Source organism: Phaenicophaeus curvirostris, chromosome 3 (genome assembly GCF_032191515.1).
Source record: "Phaenicophaeus curvirostris isolate KB17595 chromosome 3, BPBGC_Pcur_1.0, whole genome shotgun sequence".
Lineage (NCBI taxonomy): Eukaryota > Metazoa > Chordata > Aves > Cuculiformes > Cuculidae > Phaenicophaeus > Phaenicophaeus curvirostris.
The window spans coordinates 30,175,752-30,200,000 of record NC_091394.1 but is presented as its reverse complement, the minus strand read 5'-3'; the positions used below and the strand labels follow the sequence as shown (position 1 = coordinate 30,200,000).

Below are 24,249 nucleotides of genomic sequence, written 5' to 3'. Positions count from 1 at the left end.
GCCGCTGCTCGCTCCGACCCGACCCTTCCCGCGAGCGCAGACCGAGCCATGCTGCTCCTGGCGGCCGCCTTCATCGTGGCCTTCGTCCTCCTCCTCTACATGGTGTCGCCGCTCATTAGCCCCAAGCCCCTCAAGCTGCCCGGCGCTCACGTCGTGGTGAGTGAGGCGGGGGTGAAGGGAGGCGCAGCGAGCGGCCTGGCTTTTCGGCCCCTACTACGCCGTGAAAGGGCTGCGGGGGGCGGGGGGGAGTCCGCGCGCGCCGATCGCTCCGTTCCGTCCGTCGCGCGAGCGGGGAGAGTCGGGAAGCCCCCACAGACACCCCCGGCCGAGGACAGTGGGCGCTTCCGCGCGCGCCGACCACGACCATTTGTGTCAGTTGCGGGTCCTGGGTGGGGGCTTCCGCGCGCGCGCCCCCCACTTCCGGCCGCTCGGGTCCCTGGCGGGTGGGAGCGAGTGGGGCAGCTCCCGGCGCTCTTGGCACACGGGGAGAGGGGAAAGCGGGGCGGCGTGAGGCCCAGCCCCCCTCCCAGCCCTCCGGGATGACCCTCTCCAGGGTAAGGGGGAGAGGAGGACGTGTTTCCCGCCGATGGGAATGGCGGCGGTGAATCCCTGCGGCAGCGCTGGGAAGGGTCCCGCGTTAGGGGTCCCCCGCCGGTTTGCGGAGGCTGTTGGCGGTAGCACCCCGAGCTACCTACAGATGGGAGGCACGAGTCCGAATGATAAGGAAATGACCCGTGTTGATGACTCCTACAGCCGCTTTCTTGCTCGGGTCGCTGAAGGCGATCTTCAGAGTCACCAGGAATGCCAACCCTCCTCGGGCTTCGTGTTGACTTTTTGAGTCGTTTCTTTTGTACTCTCGAAGTTACCGTTTACCTTTTTGTTTTCTTTTATCACCTCCCAAGGTTGCAAAGCGGTGTGTGCATTCCTAGGCAAAAAATGCGTGTTTTCTTTAGTCTATAAAACCAAGTCAGATGTGGGGAAGTGGAAGACTAATGCGAAGGAAGTAGTCAGGTGACACTCATGCACCTTCTCATCTTTAAGTACCTAGATGTCATCGATGTCTGTGAGCAATATTTTTACTGTCCATAGTTGAGAGGGTAGGAATTGACCTTCAGAAGGAACTTTTCAGAGGTACATACGGTTGAAACAGGTTGTGAGCAGTAACACCGCTAGAAGTTGTATGGGTGTGTGGCTTTGGGGGAGGAAGGAAAGGGAGCAACATCCAGGTGGATCGCAAAGTAATGAATTTGGATGTATGAGGAAAAAGTAAGTTAGGCAGTTGAAAGAATCATTGTCCTAGAATCAGCTCTTTTAATTTAGCTTGAAATTCCTGAAATATATTTTAAGCGGAGAACCGGTAGTTTACTGTTTGGTTAACTTTGCTTGTAAGGGCTGAATATTGTTGCAGGTGCCCCTTGTTACAGTGGAAGTTTGGGATAACCCAGAAGTTAGGCCTTCTAGGTGCAAGTGAATTTACAGCTTACAGTTAAACTTTTTCTTCTAGCTCTCTGTGGTGCTTTTCTTGTTTTGTTTCGAGTTTTTTATTATTATTTTTGGAGCTCCTCCTTGGAGGATAGAGCTGTCTCCAGAATAATTTACACCTGTCCAAGTTGCAACAGTATTCCCAAGTTGTTTTATGCAATAGGTGTTAACTTGGATGCTGTAACTAGCTTTACAGCACCATATACTATGTGAGGTGTGTTCAAGCTTGCATTAAAGTACTTTGGTTAGGGTTCTTCCCGCAGGACTAGTACTTGTTAAGGGGAAACCCTTCAACAGGATTTTAGCAGCCCTTCAATACTATGGGAAAGTAGAGGTGAAGCAGATTTGCTGTGAGTTCTATGCAGGAACAGAAGAGCAAACAATAAAAAGTTTAATGGATTTTGTTCCGAACTTCTGTTAGTTTGGTTTTCTTATTTGTAATGTGATTATCCAATGTTTTACCTGTTCTTTATGTGATTAAACTCTTTAAAAGCTGCTGTGTTGATTCTTCTGATCAGTGGTTCATTTTCAAAAGTTCGCATTGAAAATAATGAGAATGTTTGTGTTGGAGAAATCTCCTTATAACCACTGCCCCTACTTATATTGGGAATTTAAGCTCAGTTTGATACAAGGGGAAGTCTCAAAAGCAGTATTTCTGCATGTCTTTTAGTATTAAGTCTGGCTACAGAAGTAACTGTATAGTATATTGACGGAGGAAAAGGCTCTTTATACACTTGATGACACAAATCAAAGTCTGCAAGTAAACTGTTTTACTAGTGTCATGACTTGCAGAACTACTTGTTTTATTTTGGCTTTAGTTGTGCTCTTAAAGTATTCGTGCAAACTAATGAAATATGGAACGTTTGTTTCAGAATTCACTAGTTCTTAGATTCATAGATGCTGTTAATAGGACTGTACACTTGTACCTTTGGATTTCAGATTTCCCATTGTAATGCATAAGAAATATTATTGGATGATGGTACTGTAAATCAGAAAATTTGTTCAGAGAGGTTTTCCACACTGTGCGTGTAAAGTGAATTTTTACATTGTATACTGGGAGTGAATGTTCTCTGCTACTGAAATGACCGAGAGACTTCATGAAAATATTTACAGACCATATACTTATATAAGGGCTTCTTTGGGTCTTCACACACAAAAAAAAAATAATCAAAATCTGTTTAAGTGATCTGTGTATGCTCTTTTTAGTTTGTAACTCGATTAAGATAAGACTGTAGATTAAAATTTGGTAATTTTTTTTCGGGCCTCAGTTAAACTTGGTCTTGAAACAAAGAATAAAGACCTGCAAATAGCATATTTTGCTGGTTAAGCCCTCTCAAGAGAGCAAGTGATTGCCACTGCACAGTAAATATAATTTTCAAGGTAGAATTGAATAAATAGTTTTTCTGAAGCAGAAAAAGTCAGTCTTATCTAGAAACTTCTGTTTCTGGGGGCCCGTTGAAAGTACCCTGAAAATGCAACTGTTGCGTTTCTGAAGGAAGGTCATTGGGCGTTTTCAGATGCTATTAAAAACCAGTTACTGAATTTTTAGCTTAAGTCAGTGTTCTTCTCGCTTTTAATCCTTCATAAAAAGTATTTCTCTTCACCCCTAACAATTAGGGTTAATAGGTGTTTGAGTTATGGCTCAGTAACTGTCTCTGGCTGCCTTTTGAGATCGGAACTTGAAGCAGAAATGCTGAAGGTTTTTTCTCTGTCCTCTCCCAGAGCGTTTGTGATGGAAGCACTCACTTTGTTAAGTAAGGCTTTCTTTCTGGTAGAGTCCTGGTCATAGGAGTCTCTTTTTCTTAGGAAAAAGGAGGATTGCTATGCAGAGTGAGAGTCTACAGAACTCCAAAGTAGTAATGGTCTCATCTTGTGTGTTTCCCTCCCCCGCCCCACGCCTTGTCATAGCTGTTATGTATTTTGGTGATCTTAGTGAACATGGTTAAATAAAAAGGACATCTCTGCTATCAAATTGGCTCAAGCATCAGATTTAGTTTATTTGAAACCAAAGACTTCTTAGATGTTTAATACTACTTCTTTGTTTCTAGCACGGCTAGGAAACTGTCCACAAATAAAGGGTGTAAAAGTTATTTTTGTGCTGTAGAACTGCTACTTCTTGCCCTGAACTGTTTTGAAATCCAGAGGACTACTTTATACATCTTTTATTTTGCCATTGCCTTTAACTCTTTCCTTGGATCTTAGGCTACAACCTAGCTCACATCTGTGAGATGTGAGGATAAGCTCTTCTGTGAGAATAAGCTGTTCTTCTGGTAGCTGGTCATAACAGTAGACAGGAAAATGAAAGTAGGATGAGGCAGTCATCATTGCTTTGTGTGCATCATCCTCACTTGCATCCCTTTGCCAGGGAACTTAGACCTGCCCTACACCTCTTCTCTCTGCTCTTTCTTTCCATTTCTCTAGGAAAGTACATTGCTTGATGGAGCAGAATGCAACAAAAGATGTTAGGGCAAAAGCAGCCTTCTGTAAATATGATGAGTAACACTTTGAAACTGCCCTGCTGAAATGCCAATGCTAACCTTACCCTCCTGGTTTCAGCCTTAATCTTTCTAAAACCAAGTTGAAACTTCTGCAAAAAAATGCACAGCCCCAAGATCTTAGTGACACGAATGCAGTTTATTAAAGTTTATAGACTAACAATGGCAGGAAATGTAAAGATATTCTCTGCCTGGGAACATTCAGATTGACGAGGGCCTTTTGTTTGGACACACTTCAGGATGTTCTTGCTAAATCCACATGCAAAAGGGTAGTCTCTGGTTTACAAGTAGATTCACCACTTCTGTGCAGAGCCCAACTTAATAATTGCCATCAGCTTTAAGGATGGCCAGTCTTGGTATGTCAGCACCAAGCTTGTAGCTCTTGTGTTGGGAGTGATACAATCTGTAGTTTAGGTGCATCCAAGTGGTTTGACAAGAGGTCTTAAAGTCTAATCAGATGTGCTAACTGCTTAAACTAGATTACAGAGATGTTTTGTTTCAGTGGATTAACTATCTCTCGTCAGAGCACTGTCTGAAAGCATGAAGTCATCTTGCAATCCAGTGCTAAGTGAAAGTTAAGGTGTACTGGAGATACCATATGAATCAAGTTTTGAATTTGATCGTACCTGGTGATGGTTCTTTTAATTTGGAGTTGGACTGTCTCATCAATTGAAGCGAAATTGTAGTATCCCCAGTTTGAAAGTCAAACAGCAATTCTGTGTACCTCACCCCAACATTTCCATTTATCAAAGGGAAATGAACCCTGTGATCCTTAGAAGCGGAACTGTTATCAAGGATCATAGGTTGAAGTTAGAGCAGACCCTTTCTGGAATACCTGATTTGGTACTTGTTCTTCTCTAACACGGAAACACAGCTAAAAAAGCACCGCTCAAGGGCTTGTAGTATTGCATTCTTAACATCTGAATTTATGCTGTGATTTAATTGTCACTTCCTGTTAAGAAATTAGTCTGTGTTTTGAGTTGGTCTCACCACATTTTTGGTTTTGCTAACTCCTCTGAGGCTGGGATACAATGAAATTTAAAACCAAGATCGGTGTCAATTCAAATGTCTGGAACTAATAAAATGCGGTAGCACTGTAGAACTGTATGCCACAAGGATAAGTAACCGTAATAACGTCTTGTTTAATGGAGCACATGTATGCTCCTCCTTTAATTCTGAGCATCTGTGTTAATAACTGACACACCTAACAGACTTCATAGGCTGGCTTAGGCTAACTTCATTGTACGACAAAGCAGTTTTCACTAGTGCTAGGCGTGTTTCTGTTTCATTAGTATTGATGGTGAATGTTCCTGAAGAGTGTGCGTATTAATAACAACCTGCTGCATACTAGTAACAGCCTCCCACCTAAGTGCTAATGATATTAGCATCTAATTGATATTGCTTCTGTCACTGACCTATCTGACATGAGCCCTATCTAGCGGTTTTGGGTATCACTGTGAAGAAAATATTTTTGCTGTTTCTTGCATAACTTCAGACCTTGTCTTTCTGAAAAGAATGTTAGCGTTCTGACAAGCCAGAGGCTTGTTCTCAGTACCTTCACCTTCAAGGAATTCCTCAGGCACTGGTGTAGTTGATCTGTGCGCAATACTCAGCAGTTTGTGCAGTTAATAATCAGCTGTCTCTCAGTGCTATGCCAAAAATGGGAATTAGAGCAGTCTTCCATGTGCAGTTGAGTTCATGTGCTGATGTGCCTTCTGCTGTTGAAAATCTGTAGAAGCAGCTCATGAGTGCTGTGGAACTGAGTCCTGCCTGAGAGTATTGAACTGTGTCTTTTAATCTTTTCAGAGATATATTGAAACCTTGCAGGTTAGTTTGGGAATACACTAAAATTCTTAACTTCTTTCCGTCATGAAGCATTAAATTAATTCTGGGTTCTGGTGAAGTCCCAAATAGTTAGCTAACATTGTACTCTTATGGATTTCATTTTCTTCGAAAGCAGTCGTCCTTGATTCAGAACTCTGTGTTCTACGTTTCACATTTCCAGAACACAACACGCATCTTGGAGTCATCCTCACAGGTTAGTAAAGCATGAAGCCAGTCTTGCAGAGAGAGTCGGTTAGAAGCTAATCTGAAGCAGCTATTTCTAGCAGAGGAAGCCTAAAGAACTGAAATTAGTCTTTGTGGATGTTACACCCGTTCTTGGGCATTTGTGGCTTGCAGCCAGAAATCATGAAACATGTTGTAAATCTTTGTTTGCTGAGATTATTTGATTTGCACTAAACTACTTTTGAAGGTTAGTGATAAAATATTCATATGAAAGATGAGTTTAGTGACACATGGTAATGTTCTTCTGATTTTTCTGACTATTGCCTCCAGCAGTGGAAAGAATTCTAAGGGTAATGCATCTCTGAAATAAAACTCTTAAAGCATTGTCAAATGAAGAGACAACACGAGGCTTTTGATAGAGACTTGGGGGCCTTTGTTCTTCCATTAATTAGCTCAATGCCTGCCTTTTCTTATACTTGAATGGAGCTGATAACTTACTTGCTCTGAAGACTTTTGAAAGGTTTTGATAAAGAACAAAAAAATGACAATTTCCAGAGCAATCTGAATCACTTCTTTTTTCTAGTTATTAGGAAGTCTGTATTTCAGAACTAGATTCATAAATTAATTTTTTTACAATAACTGCTTCTAGGCATTTTGTTCTAGTATTTTCTCAATTAGAGCCTCTTAATATGCTGTTGAAAGAAAATTCAAATAATTTGGGTATGTAAGTAAGATACCAGTGTTTGTTTAAGGACTGAAGGCATGTGCAAACTGAAACTGGGCTTAAATGAACAAGTCGGCTGAAGGCAATATTAGGCAGGCAGACATTTTTATTTTAGTCAAAAAGAGGGGTCAGGATTGTTGTCTACATCTTGTTCCACATGGAGTTCGTAAGTTGGCTTACTGAAGGTATTGAGAGAGGTGTTAAGGTAACTTTAACGTGTATATTAGTATAATTTGGCAGTGTATCCTGCTGCAACATACGATCCAGGGCTGTAGGCATCGCTGTGTTTGTCTGTAGATGAATTACTAATTTCCTGTTTGTGCATAAGACTATTCAGTGTTACAGTTTAGAGGAAGAAGAAAATATAATGGAAGTTTAGGTGCTGGCATCCCCACAAAACTGGAATTGTGGGATGGCACAGGCAGTTTAAGGTCCAGATGGGGTGACTGAGAAATACTGTACAGTGGGCCAATTGTTGGATTCTTTTTAAATAAGACAGAAGGTGTTTTCTGTTTCTATCTTCAACAGGCAATCTACAATTGTCGCTTTAAATTTCTACTGTGACCACGTATGGAGGGGCAGTACATAATTGTTATTATGGCTAACAGTGATAGTGATTTCAAACTGTTAACTACTTCTGCTTTTAGAAATAACTTACAGAACTTGGTCAAAAGCATGGAACTCAGGTGGGAGTGGGTCTTAGCATGCCTGATGTAAGAAATAAGCAAAAAATCCCCCTGAGGGTAAAACTGGTTTTGGGGTAGAAACAAATACTCATCGATCTACTCAGATTTTTTGTTTTCACTTTTATTCATACTTAATAAGTAAATTAGCTTTGTAACTTCTCTATTCATCCGTCATGGGGTGATATTTTAATCTCAATATATTTTTACAGTTTTCATTTGATTTTACTGCTGTCGTATGGGAGGAGGGATGAGAATAGTGGACTAACTGCAATTTTCAAATAACTTTTAGGTAACTGGAGGCTCGAGTGGAATTGGAAAATGTATTGCTATCGAATGCTATAAGCAAGGTGCTTTCATAACACTGATTGCAAGGGATGAGGTAAGTGTATGTGTATTCTTACTGACTAAACTCTTCACAAAATCTGTATGGGCGGAGAATAATTTTGGAATTGATAATTATTCATGCTTTCTTCAGTGTATATTTTAGGAGGATCCTAAGCATTACAAGTCACTGCATTTGAATAGCAGAGGTGTATGCCTTTTTAAGGAGTATAGCCTAACGTAGAATTTAAGATTAGCTTGCCTTAAAACTGCCAGTGCTATCACTTCTGTTAATAGAATTCATTTTGTTACTGTCCAGCTATGTGGTAGAGGACAAAAGCAGGAAAAAAGCTATATTCTTTAAAAAGTTAGTAGTTACCTACCATAAGTGACAACTGAGGGTTTAAGGGCAATTCTTCACAGAATATTTTGGTATCTAATCAGTGTTTTATCATACTTGTTACTAGAGAAAAGCTGTTCTTCAAAGTAGCTTTGGAAGAAAAAGGGTTGCTTTCATTTTTTTATGTATGAGGTATTCAGAATTGAGTTGGAATGACTCTCTTTTCATAATGTTTTTTTATTTTATTTGTAGAGAAAAAGCTAATTATTAAGGAAATAAAAGCACTTGGAGGGGAGGGGCTTCAGTCCCAGCTGTCTTTGATTGCTTACTTACTTGAGAACTTAATTTGCATAACTTGGAATACAGCCAGAACTAATGCATTTTTTCTTGAAAGGACTGACAGTTTGAATTTAGCAAGTTTTAGTTTAAATTTTACGATAATTCCATTATATTTATGGTTCTTTAGAGTAGTTCTTGTAAACCAGAACCAAAATACAGGAGAAAAATTAACACCTGCAGTCTTATGCGCTCTGTGTAGTTGTATGAAGCAAAAGCATTAAATCTATTATAGAAGTCATTACTGGCTTTAGGAGGTGAAATGGAAAATAGAAAAGCAAGTTCTAGTAGCTTGATTGAGTTCATGTTTTCAGCATATATTCATAAATCTGTAAAATGACAATCATGAAGTGTTAAGTGTTATAGTGTTGAGGCTATCTTTTTGGGGGGATGGGGGTTAGGGTTATTTAAGCTTTATTGGAACACTGAAGATGAATATTACTCTCAGAACTGCAGTGCTTTATCTGTTCTTGTATCTGTTTCAGAAAAAGCTGTTGCAGACAAAGAAAGAGATAGAAAAGTACTCTGTTAATGACAAGCAGGTAAGATCACTGCTAACGGTGGCTGTTGTGCATTTTGGTTGAGATAGTCACTACAACATAGTTCAGTAATCCTATCTTTAAAAGCTGTTTGACAGAAATTAGTGACGACTCAGTGTTTGAATTCAGCAATACTGTTCTGGTAACATGAGATGTTCTGAACTATACTATGTTTGATGTTGCATAGCTTGTGCGTTAACCTGCTTTTCTTGGAGAAAAAGGTTGATGTCTTCAGCTGTAGGAGTAGCGAGCATTTTTGGATAGCTGCAATTGACTGTCACTTGACAAGCGTTTGTGTTCTTCAAGACGAAGTGGAAGAACAAATTTTTTTCAAATATCTCACTTTTTGCAGTTCGTAAATACAGCTTTTGTCTTGGGAAAGAAATTTGGATACTTGCTTCCAGGTTTCATTCACTACATCATACTTTCATTCCTTTCCCTGGCAAAATACTGTAACAGGTACACAAGTTAAATTTCTGAAGTTCTGAGACTTCTAAACACTGAAGCTGCTGTAGTGAATAGAGAGCGTGCTTGTGCATAAAGGCACTGTTCTAGAGCATGGGCAGATTAAAATAGGTAAGCTAACTATTTTCAAAATACGCAACCTCAAGATGAAATAGTAAAACTACTTTTTTGCAGTACTAACAGTCAAGGGGAGAGGGAAACCAATATTGAGACTGTTAACATCTCTAACTTCTTCTTTCTTGTATTCCAGAACTTTTTTGTTACTGTCATGGTTACAAATAGAATAAATTTATTTGCCTGTGAAAAGGGATTTGAGTTGATTAATTGGTTATTCTGTTGAAAAGAAGCTGAATATTTAGAGGCACTAATGTTAGTACTAGCCAATAGAAAATATTCTTAGCACCTCAATATTCTCACCTCTTATTAGATAAGATTCTGCCTTCAGTTCCTTATATTCTTGTCAAATGGCTCAAGCTGACTTTTTTTCTGTGCATGCTGCCTTACTCAGATCGACTTTATTTGAAAAACTAAGCCATATGAGGTGAGAAGAAACTATATTTTGCCAATTAAAAAAAAAAAATCCCGATAACCATTTTCTTTTAGCTGTTCTAGTAGTTTCCCAAGCTTAGCTTTAAAGTTAATCCCTTGACAAACGTTGTGTCAGGATGTTCTTGCCCAAGCTTGATAGATGCAAACTTTTAAAAAGAACATCTCTTGGTGTGTGTTCATATGAGTTTCAGTTGAAATCTCAGAAAGTACCTTCAGGGTTTAGGTGGGCTCCAGTGTGGACTGAACAGGACTGCTTTTCCAGAAGCAGCTTTAGACTTGCAGCAAGGTTAAGCATAAGCAGTGGAACTAACAGATTCTGGTCCTTCTCTAGCTTTTGTTGGGTGGTAGATAATGTCTCAGGGAAGCTTGCCTGATCTAAATGCAAAGAACAGAACTGGAAAAAGCAGGGAGACTGGGGCAGAGCTCACTGGAACAGCAGACCAGAAGCTAGGACTAGGAAGTGAGGGTAGCTGAACTGGGAGAAGCTGTACAAAAGGATTGCTGAAAGAGCATGAAGAAAGGTGTTGTCTGATACAGATCATTTACACAGACTATTAAGTGTCCTGGCTGTTGAGCTAAGAGGCAGAGGTTCTCAGGAAAGGTTACTTTTTATGTCAGGGTATGCTCTCACCCTTCAGCGCTTGGATATATACATGATAGATATGTGAAAGCAGGTTGCATTGACAACCAGGGTCTGGCATCTAAGTACATTTTAGCATTCGACTTAGCTAATGTTCTTTTAAAGGCGTTTACATGCAATTTATTTAAAATGCTGACAGTGCACAGCCTTTATATGTGTAAGTGTGCAACAGCACAAAATCCTTGCCCTTAGAGGTTTTTTTCAATATTATTTTAAATACCTTTCCTAGTATATAGTATTCCTAATTTCATCACTGGTACTTGAATTGATCTTTTGTTGTGAAAGCTTTAATAACCCAACACTGTGCAATATTTTGAATGAAAGATGAGGAACAGGGTGGGTGTTTCTGGCAGCATTTTCTGTGTCTTGGTCATGGATCTTTAATGTGTGTTTTGGAGTGAAGGTATATTGTAGCAGATGAAAGAACGTATGGTAATGGAAGCAAAGAGGTGGATTGTATAATGTGATAGTGGTAATATATATAATGTGATATATATATTGTGGTAATATAATGTGATAATGTGACAGTTAAAAACTGTGGTAGTTCCCCAATGTGGATTTCATGCAGTATAGCTAACTAGTCCAGCTGCTCCAATTTTGATACAGAACTGTGATTTTTAGCCTCCTTACTGATCTAGCAAGGACACCAAGCAATAAAGCAGTGTTTTCATTCCACTCCTTTTTTGTTCTCAAACTTACATAAAAGAGAAATATTTCCAGAATGTAATAAATGCCCTAAGGGAAGATGCACGCATTAACCCACCATTAACATGCACCACAAGTTTACTCTGATGTCTAACTATACACAGTGCTAGGAGGCAGGAATAGCCAACCTGCTGTACAGGAATGGCAAGCAGATTCTGTTCATGCATGTAAGAAGTGTTGCAGTCTGACCAGAGGCAGAACTGACAAATGACCAACTGCTAAAGCAGTTGGTTGCACCGTGGTAAGCTTTTGTTTGTTTGTTTGTTTTGTTTATGTGTGTCCATTTGCTCCAGAACAAGTGGTCATGATAATATTTGTTACAAAACTAGTGATGTCTTTGTTTTATTTTCTCTCAAATTGACTTTAAATTATTTGACCAAAATAATAGAAAGGGTAGAAATTGGAAAAGGAATACAGGAGTCCCTCCTTTTATTGTGATATGAGATTGCCTCTCCTTTTAAGATTATTGGTTGCCCCGAATACCTGGCCAAGATAGAATTTGTGGTGATCTTACAGTTTCTAAGTGGTAACCCAAAGGCAGTGCTTCCTTTGGCCATAAGTTGGTTTTGTAGGTACATCAAAATGTAGATTCTGAGATAATCTTGCTGAAAGTAATCAGTAACTTCAAATTAAAACAGGCCCTGACTTTTAGCTGCAACAAGACTTGGATATTACTGTCATCTATTCTTGTCATCCTGTCCTGCCTGTCTCCCTGGGGCAATGCTTATTTTCATTTTTTTAATGTTTGGGGGTTTTTTTTGTTTGTTTGTTTGTCTTTTTTTAAGATGAGCCAAAGCCACACAAATGGTTTGATTTGTGTTCAACACTGAAGAAAGCTAAATGTAGCACATTGGAATAGTCTTAGTATATTCTTATATATTCTTCTTTCTTATATTAGAAATTATACTTTGCACTTCAGGATCTTCGAAACAGCTACTAAAGTGCTTATTTGTTCTTAATAGAATCTCTGTTATACTAGAATATCTGTGTGTGTGTGAGGAGGAGCTCAGAGGGGGCAGGTATTGCTTTCTCCAGTGTGGGAGAAGTGCAGACTGTCCTGTCAAAAAGATTTCTTGTTTTTCTGGAAAAGATATGTCGGTGGGTTTTATTTCATTTTGAAAGGCTCAGAGTCAACAGTTACTGGACGTAACTGTGTTGTAAAAATGTTCTTTCACTTTCCTTTTCTAGGTTGTACTATGTATTTCTGTTGATGTATCTAGAGACTACGAACAGGTGGAGAATGTTCTAAAACAGGTGAGGAAGCAACTGATTCACCTATGTATCTTAAATTTACTGGTGTGTGTCATGTTTCCAATGGGAATAGTTTCTTATACTGATACTGTACTGTAGGAAGGTGGGGCTTTTTCCTGCTAAAGAACATTTTGACCTCTGTCCCTCTTCCAGGCTCAGGAGAAACTGGGACCAGTTGACATGCTTGTAAACTGTGCAGGAACATCAGTTACAGGAAAATTTGAGGATATTGAAGTGAATTCTTTTGAAGTGAGTGAGCATACTTTTTTATTTTATTATGTGATTTCTTATTCAACCGTTCTAACAAATAAATTGTACTTCTGTGTCTTTACAGACTTTCTATAAGTAATTACACACTTGATTTGTAGTAGATATCAGAATTAGAGTGTATCTTTAGGTATTGCCTCTAATTTATCACCTGTTACTCCTTTGATGGGTCAGAACAGTGGATTCTGTCTGGGATAGAGAGCATCCTTAAGATCAGAAAAAAGCTTTGCCTGAATTTTTATAGTGCCACGAAAGGCACTGGATTTCACATGGTCTCATTTTTTTTCTGGTGAAGATTTTACATATGTTTTTAACCAGTGTAAGAAAAATTTGGCTGTAATCAGTGTTCCAACTCTGAGGTGCACAAATTGTTTGCAGCTTGAGAAGCTGATGCTCTGATTAAAAGACAAAAAAAAAAATTGCCAAAACTCCTGTATGCTGGTTACTTTATGCCCACGGCTCTCAGGCCCCCAGTCATCTACAGATGGTATTGAATCATCTGAAAATACTAATTAGACATAGTTTTATAATAAATTTTAATCATCCATCCTATTGCTTTTATAGGCTATCGGTTGTGGTTTAGATCTTGTAGAGTGTCAAACTGAAGACTTCCCTTATCCTGCCGAAGATTAAATCTCTGAAATGCACAAATTAAATACATGATATTTTTCCTGTTTCCTGCTTTAGAAAGCTCTTTAAACTTCATTTCAATATGTTTTCATACATCAGGCATTAAATGGATTGCTTCCTGGACACTGTTGAGGTTAGATTTTCCCTTCAAATAGTTGTTCCTTGCAGGCCATATGGTTAGCTGTATTATCAGTATCCCGGATGCTATTGAGGCTTGTAGATAGACTGGATTTCTTTTGGCTTAAAGTGAGAATTGTAGCTATAAAACAGTTTATGAAGCTGTGGAATAGAAAAATATGTTTCTTTTTCCAACTGATAGAACTACAAATCTAGTGAACTTCATTGTTAAAGCAGACTGGAATAGGAATTTTTGATAAATAACAGCTGAAGGTTTCTGAACCTGTGGCTTAAATACCATATTAATATCGTTTGTACAGAGATTAATGGCAGTCAATTATCTGGGTAGTGTTTACCCAAGCCGAGCAGTAATCGCTACCATGAAAGAACGAAGAATGGGAAGGCTTGTTTTTGTATCATCTCAGGCTGGGCAATTAGGCCTGTTTGGTTATACAGCTTATTCTCCAACAAAGTTTGCTCTTCGAGGGTTGGCTGAAGCCCTGCAAATGGAGGTATGTGTGCAATAATTTAAGTATTTTTGACTGTAAACAAAAATATTTTTTTTACTAGCAGCACAGCACATTCTCGTTTAAATAGTTCTCTTTCTCTTGTGCAGCACTGCTGATATGTGCACTATGTTGGCCCTTTTCTTGGCAGCAGTACAATCCTATTGCTCTGCATGGGGTTGCAGAAACTAAGCTGATTTCAGTTGCATAAAAGAGAACAGATTGAATCTCTTCCTAGAACTGAAGATGACCACATGTGCAGACATGTGGGGTTTTTTTAACCTTTATTTTAACTAAAAGGGCTGGGATTTTAAGTCTTTTAAAAGTAGAAGTCTTCTAGGCTCTTAAGTGCAGAATGATATTGAAGATATTATGGAGGCATGAGGGGCAGGTCAGTGATTCCTGGCTTGTTTGCGAGGCTGTGGTAGGCAGTATGTGAACCATATGAAACAGTAAAACTCACAAGCTAGAATCTGAGGATTCTTCATGGAGAGAAAAATGTGTTGAAAGTGGTTCACCCCTCTAAATGTTGGTATATATGAGCTTTTCCTAGTGCAATTATCTAAGCTTACACTTAAGGCTAAAAAACAACCAAATGCTGTTTGCAGTGGTGAATGGAATGAGGTTGGTAAGTACGTTGTAGTAAGATGGGTAAAATTGATTTGAAAATTGCTTCCGTTATTCTTCTGTTAGGAATGTATATTTTAGTTAAGTGTTTATACACTAAGTGCCTGTATGTAGTTCTTGACCCTTGCTTAGTCCCTATTGTTACCCTGTTCTGCTCGATGTAGTTGTATGCCTTGATCAGAATAAGAATATGTGGTGTAAAACTGTCTCCAGTCACTTCTGACCTGCTAAATAGAATAACATGACGGCAGGGTCCTTCTTCAGACTGGCAACAGCTATTTTTGTGAAGACTGAATTATTCAAAACTAAAAAGAGGGTGTTTATGGACCTGTGATGTGGTATTTCAATAAGTGTTTTCAATATAGAATGTTTCATAATACGATTAAAAATGCTTAGTGTTTTACAGCATTCTGGTTTATCTTAACTCTCTGAATACTTTCATTAAAAGCTTCTTTATTTATATTGGAGCACATACTGGCATTGTAGGAGTTTATGAATAGTAGTGCAGTAAGTGATGTAACTAAATATAATTCTTACTGTGAGACATTCAATTTTTTTCTCACACTTTCTACTTATTTTTTGTCTTCTTAGACTTTGACCCCTTGCAAGTTTATACCATGGGTTAAAAAACCTTGTGACTTGTTCCTGGCTCTTAGACATCAAATTTGAGTTTTACATTTCTGGGCTTTTTTTGTCATATTTGTCCACCAGTGAAAATATATTGATATAAACAACAACACAATGCTCACAAGCCTCAGTGAAAGCCTATTTGATCTTGTGTTTATGAATGCTGAGTACTGGTGTTTTGAAATGGTTTAGTATTCTTTTAAAACTGAAATGGGTAAAATCATAGAGCTAAACTGCTCTCATTCCTCCTAAATGTCTTAAAAAAGGGCTAAGATTCATCAAATAACTTACATTGAACGCAAAATATTTTTATTAAACAAAACAACAAAATTGTCTCTAAAGTATTTGTTGTTCTGCTTTCCCATTTGACAAAGCTTCGAGTCTTGGCAGTTGCTGAACGTGAGGGTTACTTAACACTAGAAGCAGTTTAAATTCATGTTTGCTGTATTTCTTCAGTACAAGAGAAATCAGTGAAGTTATGAGGGGCATGTGAAGACTATCATTATTAAGATAACACTCACTTTTGTATAATACAGGTAAAACCTTATAATATCTACGTAACAGTGGCCTATCCTCCAGATACTGACACACCTGGCTTTGTAGAAGAAAGTAAAACAAAGGTAAATTTTCCTTCAGTAATGTAATGTTTTTAAGCTTCACTTTGTAGTAAGGATTACATTTCAGATTTCATTCATTTCTGTAGTACTTTTGAAATCAGTGCATATAAGGATTTTAAGAAGTACTTTTAAACACTGCGGTTTTATCAACTTAACCAGTCGGAGTTAAATAGGTTGTAGCATAATTTTGCATAGTTTCTTTTTCTGACTTTAAATAGAAGAACTACCTACCCTTAATGTCTGAAATGCTGCAAAGTCTTCTGTACACAATCAAAATACTGTTTTGGAATAGTAAACTGTAAAACCACTATTTGTTTTGATGCCAAAGCTTAATGAGCCAAAATTAATATTCTTATTTTGTGTCTTTGGTAACATGGAGTTGTTCTGATAGATGTGACAGATTACAATAAAGCTCATTTCCTTCAGTGAAGTCTGCAAGCTAACCATGCTCTATGAATATTTGTAATGATACAGTTCAGTAGTGGCTGTTGTCTAGTGTTAAGGTAGGAAGGAAACTCTTGCATTGTGTTTGTAGTGCAAATGACACTACTACTTCTCAGAAGGGCATGTCAACAGTACGCCTTCATCATTTGGCTTACTTTAAAAGTGAATGTTTTGACCTTCAAAACTTTACTTGCCTCTTGTAATTTGTCATGTATCTACGCATGAAGTGTAATTCCAAAAACTATGTTCAAGCCCCTTGTTCAGACTGAAGTATCAGGTAACCAGAGAAAAATGTGTCTATTTTTGATTTGCGTACTGTGAACTAGAAACCTAATATCTAAGGAGATCAGCCTTTTCAAGATGGCCCATCATGCATAATACAAAATTATTGGGGCTGAATTCCATTTTGTCTTCCATCCTTTGTATAGGAATCAGCAGGGATATTATAATTCAATTCTTACTTCATCATTTCTTGATGTAGATATTCTGTATTAAATGTTTAATTCCACATATTCCCACAAAGTGCCAGAATTAGACATCTGCAGCTACTTGTATAGCTCGCATGTTCTCTGGGGGATTGTTTCTTCATAATAGCATGTTTCAGGGAAATATTCACCAGCAAAATGCACTGTTCAGCTAAGATTCCTCTTTAAAAAAGATTCAGTGACATTTTTCTCATTTTTTGAAAAGGTGTTGTCTTTTAAGTAAAGACTTACACTTCCTTTTAGTGTACATGAAATTTGAGTAACTTGCTTCTGTTGTGATAGTGCACCTTAAATCTGCAATATTGCATTGCTGTAACAGTTCAGGTATTAATTTATCATTGTTGCATTTATTTAATACTGCCTAGCTAAGAACATCTGTCTCTGTAGTTTGCATCTCTTTAGGACTAAGCTGTTTTTCTCTTGCAACCATTGATACAGTTAAAGATGGTTTCAGGAACTAGGATACATATTTTCTGTGTTTAATCATTAAGCGTTTTTTTTGTTGGGTTTTTTTGTTGGTTTTTTTTTCTTTTGAGAGAGAGAACTGCTTTATAAATAACAACTGTGCTTTGGCTGGCTGACTCGCCAGATCAAGTATTTAATGGCTGATTTCTGTCTTGCCTTTTTTTCAACATGTCATTCACTTTAGCTGAACAGCTGCTACTTTTTTTTTTTTCCCCCAAACTTACAGTATTGTAATGTTGACAACCCTATACCTCTTTCAGACTTGGTTGATACAGGCCAGTAAGCTCAAAAGTACATGGGGGTTACAAGAAGGGGATCTGATGGCGTAATCCATATCTTTGTAGGAAGGCATGTAAAAGTTGTTTTTATGTGGTTTCTGCTGGCAAAGACACATTACAACAGGTTGGCTTGCAATCAAGCACTCCTTTCTCCCTATTTTAGTTCTGATTTTAATTTATCAACAAAAGCATCTATCCTAACATTGAGCATTTAAATGCTGCGCATTTAATGCTGTGCAGTTAGCTCCATCATTGTTTTATTTGTTTAAAATTCATGAATGACAGGCATGCTTCTAAATATTTCAAAGCATGTTTTTGCAGTTTGTTTTGTCACAAACCAGACTTGGTTTTATATTTCCTATGGAAGAAAGTGTGATTACTAAACTAACTGCCATAACTACTTTCTTCTAATGAGGTAAAGTGGCATGAATGCTCTAAAACACAAAGAAAAAAACGTAGCCATGGATTTTGGTGGATATCAGTGTGAAGTTTGAGAAACTTACTTTTTTAAAAAAAGAAAATAATAAATTTGTTTTGTAGGATTATAAAATATTTCAAGCTTACCTTTTACTTCATTTCTGGAAAAAAAAAACATAAAAGAACTCATACAGGTGTTCAAGAGATATAATTTAAGAATTTCTATAGCTTTTATGGCAAATAAAATACCACTATTTTGTTAGTAATAAACTGTTAAAGTACTGGTCAAGAAAAGGTTGGCATTTCCCTCCATAAAATCCACTTTTATTTATGAAGGTGCTTCTGCCTTTAAGTTTTAGGTAACAGTATGATACTGCTTGCTAACAATGATGTCATTCATGACAAAAGACCCAAACCCAAAATCTGACCTTCATATTTTTCTCTCCTATGTTAGTCAAACTTATATTGGTGTTTTTCTACTAAAGCCCTTAGAAACGAAGCTAATCTCTGAAACCTCATCTGTTTGCCAAGCAGAACAAGTCGCCAGAGTTATAGTCAAAGATGCCATAGTAAGTAAATTATTTTTTTAACTTGTATTCATCATTGGAGAGATTAGGATCGCCTGTAATGCTTGTTTAAGACTACAAGACAGTGGCTAAGCTAAATGCAAAATCAATTTACCTGAAACAGTACTCTTTGGTTAGTTTGAACAAGAAGTATTTTCATTTTTCTTTTGCCACTGTACCCACAAATGATTTTATACAATCTCTTAGAAATGTATCTGAAGTTGTACATTAGACATAACAAAATGATGCACCAGTATGATGCAATGTCTCAAAGGCAGATTATGCTGACTTTAAAGCACTAAACTCTATTGACTTTTTATATATCAAATACCATTTGTCTAACCTTAAAAGCTTGTTGGACTATTTTTCTGGAAGATGAGTTCATATAAAAATAATTTTAGAGGTAATGAAGGCAGTCTAGCCTTTTTGGCTTTTAATGTCTTAAGTACATGATTTATGTGTGATTAGAATATGTAAAACGCTGCTTTTTGTGGTTAAAGGTGTATTGCCTTTCTGAGGATTTTTTTTTAATGTTTTGTGCTATGGAAGGCTTGCTTAGTAAAGCACCTCAGAATGGAAATAAACATGAAATTTTGTATTCTTAAAGCACAGCAATCCTTAAGTCTAATTATTTCACAGTTCCAAATATCTGTGAATTTCAACATGATTTGCATCAACAGCAGGTGTTCAGTTGTGAAGCTTTTACAATATTTTTACAAATACAACACACAAATACATACTTAGGTCTGGTTTGGGGGTGGTGAGTTTTAAAAGCAGGTACTATGTCACATAGTAGTCTGCTTTGGTGCTTAAGGAAAAATTATCTCCTCTCTAATTTTAAGCATTCAGTATTTCTATGCCATACTTTCCCTCACTCTGGATGATACATATATTCAGATATGCTCTCAAGCCATCAGCTGAGAGACTAAAATAGCGATCAAAAGGTAGGTAGCTCTGTAGTATAGGAACTCGCAGGCCTATCAGGTTTATATGGGGAAATAATCAAATCTTACATCCTCTACTGCTTTGCATAGATTCAATCCTAACCCTGATTCAGGAACACTACCTCCTCCTTTCACTTCTGCATTACATAGGTTTATTCTTGCAATGTTGCAGAAAGTCAGTTTTCCAGCATTAAGTCTGCTGAAAACAAATGGGAGAAGCCTAGGAGTCAGAGCTATAGAGCTGCAATTTTCCTAATGAATTGTCAAAAGCCCACCAAACAACTTTTTACACTGTCTGTCCCCGCTCTTCTGCCTGTTGAAATGCTTAGCAGGCTGTGTGTCTTGGGGTTTTGGGGAGGGCAAGTTAAAAATCCTTGGCATAGATGGAGGAGGAGCTGTTACCTAGAATTTGAGGTACACCCCCTGCCGCATGATACCGAAGTAATTTTAACAAAAAGCAAACAGTATTTTATTCTGCAATTATAGCAGCGATTGGTGATCTGACCAGGTTAGGGTGTAATTCTGTCTCTGAGATATATTTACGGATGGGGAGACTGTCATGCATTTGCTGCCAGTAAGCATGCTTCAAGAAGAAATTTAGAACCTTTCTATCTTGTAAAGAAACCTAGTAAATTAACACACCACTCTGAGAGTGATTCTAAGAGAGGCTGGCTTCCTTGTCCATTTTTTAGTGCGTGCCTTTCACAATATTGTTGTATAGCAGAAAATATTTTTGAATATTTTGATTCTTGTGTTAATATCTTTAACATAAAAATATTTGTTGTTAGTGACATCAGTCAGCTTTTTTCGTCAAGAATAGCTGTTAAAATAAGATACATCATGATTTGCCACAACTGAGTAGATTACTTCTTTCTTTTCTTAATTGCTGTTTTTCCTTCCATCCAGCAAGGAAACTTTAACAGCTCAGTTGGTTCAGATGGTTACATGCTGTCAATATTGACCAGTGGAATGTCACCAGTCACTTCTATTACTGAAGGTCTTCAGCAGGTAAGCTTTGGGAAGGCCCTGTAGTCACAGCTTCTTGTAGCTTAAAATACTTGAAAATGTAGAACGTTATGCAAGCATTCATTATTTTTTTCATCAAATGGCTGTTAATAATGTTGAGACCTGGGTTTAGAAAACTGAAGTAGTATTTTCAAGCTGAAGCAGCAAGTTGGTGGGAAAGTTAAGATTACTGTCTGCTGTTCAGTCCTGAACTGTTTGTTTGTTTTCTTGAGGTCATGTAACGTACCTGCCTGGAACTTCTTTATTTTACAAGTAAATACTATGCTGCAATCTAGGATCTTGAACGAATTGAAAGATGTTTCTGTCTGTTTCCAGGTCGTTTGCATGGGCATTTTTCGCATCGTTGGCCTGTTTTACCTAGGAAGTTTTGACAGCATAGTTCGTCGCTGCATGATGCAAAGGGAAAAATCTGAAAGTGCAGATAAAACTGAGTAATTCTTACTTTGAAATGAAAGAAGAATGTCAAAAAGTCCTGGACAGCTTGCTGCTTAAGTGAGACTCGGTTTCTATCCTGAAGGATTTAGACTGGAAGTACTTGTGTATGTGACAGATGAGTCTCCTTAAAAGCCATGAAAGAAAACAAAAGTATAACTCCAGAAAGTGCCAAACTCAGCAGAAGTGTGAATGAGGAGCAGAATTTTTTTTTTGATGATTTGAGTTTGAGAGAATTTAGGGAACTTGAAAGTGTAGAGTTTGAGAATGGACATGGTAATGGAATGGTAATTCTGGATAAATGCTTAAGTTTTCTCACTTTGGTGCTTATGGGGAAAATAAGTACCATAACAGACTGGGCTGAAGTCGATTGAAGTCCCCTGAACAAGTTGGTACTTTTTGCTAATGTTTTGGGATGGTTTTTAATTTAGAATGTTAATTTTACCTTTGGCCAATCTACAGATCCTTCTGTCAGCGACAGCCTTCCTTACTCTATCCAACATGCAACTGCGGAAGCCATAAGATGGCAGATACATTTGTATGATCCAAGCTTTTTCATTCTGGGAGTAATTAAAAAGTATGATTTAATATATGCATACTTTATAAAGGGAGATGAAGAACCCGTTCCCAAAGAGAAATGCTTGGAGATGTGGCTGGATCGGTAGCTCTTCTGGCCTTTGAAGTATGTTGTGAACAAAAAAAAAAATCAAACCAGTATCTAGTGTGTTGATTATGACTTTCAGCATTTTAAGCCATTGAAATAATGTACAAGTTTTACAAATACTTACTTTTTCTTATCTGCCAGCTTTTGCTCTGGAAAGTACTTAATGCTACTGTTATGTTCATTATTTTTCAAAGCTGCAAATGATGAGCCAAACCAGTAGTTGATGATAGAATTCAACTGTAATCAACCTGCCAGGCTCTTCCAGTAGCAGGAATGTAGCTTTTTGGGGGGAAGGGACAGGGTGAGCAGAGAGGGGAGGGGTGTGTGTCAGAATGGCATTCCACATTCACTTTTACCCCTACATGGAAAAATTTCCACATGGCAAGAAATGATTGAAAATACTCTCCTTCTATGCCCCACTTCTGCTTCATTTCATTCACGTTATATGAAATAAGGCTGCTCAATAACTGCTTCAGAATACACAGAACCCAGTGGTTGTTTCTAATAGATTTTAACACTGAAAAAGCTTGATGCGTAACAATGATGTTTTAAGGATGCACTATAGATACTGTTTATTTAATGGACCACTATAGCAAGTGCCTTGTGAGCTGCTTTTTTTCCCCCAAAGGCTGCATATTTTGTATTTGTTAGCACTGCTGTGTTTTCAGTGTTGTATTTTCCATTCAGTACTCTGAATCTAAAATTACTCATAAAACTGGGCACTTCTTCTTTGAAAGCAGTATTTAGTAGCAAAATAGGCAAAATTGATTTGCTTTTGTTAAGATATTCTCTACATCTATTTAAGAAGAGGTATTCAGTTAAATAATGGGTGGTTAACTGGAAAACCTTTAAAATGTAATTTATTGAGGCTGTTTCACTTTCCCTCTCAATTTGGTTGATTGCTTTCCAAATTCTCTTCACATAGACTAAACTGGCTTTAATGCCTGGTTTACAAACATGTATTTTGGGGAGGGTCACATTGGCACTCTTACTTTAAGTGGTTAGGCTTCCATTAGATTGCAAACATTAAGGCATTGTAGAATTCTTTACAAAGACTGTTTTAGGTCCTGCCTCCTGATTTTGTTTAGATACGTGAAGTTGTGCATGCCTGTATTATAATACTAATTTTGAGAACAGAGTGTATTCCTGCATTTTTAAACAGCTGGGCCTCAGTGCAAAGAAATCTAATGTGCTTATTCGTTTCCTGTGCTACTTAATGTGAATGACTTAATGGAGCATTTATCATACATCCATTGTCAACAGTGCTGGGTTTCGTACAGCAACATAACAATGATATTTGGACCCTATTAACTATGTTAATGCTTAGTTTGATGCAAATCAAATACTCCTTTGACCACCTGTGAGAGATACCAGGATGAGTGAATCAGTTGTGCTGTAGTTTGAAAGAAATGCTTATGTAGATGACTGACATCAACACACGCTTGAAGGTCAGGACTTAAAACCAGTAAGTAAGACTTTTGATACTTGAATTTTTGGATCTTCAACTTGGAATGTTAAATGCTTTGCATTCAATAAACATAATCCAGAAGGTCAGAGCGCACACGAGACACTATGGGACTTGGGCCTCTGAAATATTTCAGGTTGGATAACTTAGACCACTAATCACTTTCTTGACTGAAGAGCCCTCCAAATAATGACTGATGTAATTCAATGCAAGTGTTTCTGAAAGAGAAGTAAGACTACTGGGTAAAAATTATTGCTCTGATCTACAGAGACTTCAGTTCACACCTGTTTTTTGCATAGTGTAAGTGGTTGTATTGACAGTAAAACTGTAGGTTGAACCCCTCAGCAGTTCTGGAAAATGAAATGAGGCAAGTTATTTGAAGGAATAAGTAAATAATAATCTTTTTAAATGTTCTAGTTTCTGCTGATGAAAGTTAATGCAGTTAAAATTAACTGATGAACTTTTCAATTGTTTTCTTGTCAAAACATAGTAAGCGGTCAATTACAGCAACCTTTGGAGTAAATTTTGTTTTCTTATGCACATTCTCTTATCTGCCAATGTACTCATTTTAAGGTCCAATATTAAGTGAAGGAGATGCTTTGTAATTTTGTGGGAAAATGTTTAGCAGCTAAAAAACTGTTTTGCCAGTTGAAATGTTACAAAACCTCTGCATTGAAATGTTTTAGCAGTGTATTTGATCCATGAAGAACTTCAAATAGGCTTTATTTACTTTTTGTCACATTGTCAATAATTTGATCACTTGTGCCATATCATTTGGTGTCTTGTCTCTAGTTTTCTTGGTCAATCTTAGATTCAATTTAGGCTTTGATAGTCTTTTCCATTCCATGTAGTTTCTAATGACTGTCTGCTTTAAATACAGATTTATTGTAACTCTACCTATAGTTTACTTCACGAAGGTGTTCATGTGCAATTTAAATAAATTTAATATTTTACTAAGAAAAGAAATACAGGTAAATCAACTTTCTTTGCTGTGAAAAACTCTAGGCACTTTTAAATGGTAAAAATATATAGCATTATTTGTAAAAAAGAGATTTTGTGCTTATTGGTTCATCATTTTTGTGCCAGAACTGTAAACTAGTTTTCATATTTTATATTTCTCAAAATAAATGGC

At 37.6% G+C, this 24,249-nt stretch overlaps 1 protein-coding gene across 1 annotated transcript; it reads left to right on the top strand.

Annotated features, from left to right (window-relative positions):
* Nucleotides 1–24,249, top strand: KDSR (3-ketodihydrosphingosine reductase). The gene is made up of 10 exons (XM_069853550.1): nucleotides 1–156; nucleotides 7,684–7,773; nucleotides 8,877–8,933; nucleotides 12,478–12,543; nucleotides 12,694–12,789; nucleotides 13,875–14,066; nucleotides 15,851–15,934; nucleotides 18,506–18,589; nucleotides 20,437–20,538; nucleotides 20,872–24,249. Exons 1-10 carry the CDS (start codon nucleotides 49–51, stop codon nucleotides 20,989–20,991), a joined length of 999 nt encoding a protein of 332 aa, XP_069709651.1. The 5' UTR covers nucleotides 1–48; the 3' UTR covers nucleotides 20,992–24,249.

Bases quoted from the DNA above. Each gene is read 5' to 3' on its own strand.
- KDSR (XM_069853550.1), top strand. From the start codon at position 49: ATGCTGCTCCTGGCGGCCGCCTTCATCGTGGCCTTCGTCCTCCTCCTC. The intron at 8,934-12,477 runs GTAAGATCACTG...TTCCTTTTCTAG, and splicing joins ACTCTGTTAATGACAAGCAG to GTTGTACTATGTATTTCTGT. The intron at 15,935-18,505 runs GTAAATTTTCCT...TTTCTACTAAAG, and splicing joins TAGAAGAAAGTAAAACAAAG to CCCTTAGAAACGAAGCTAAT.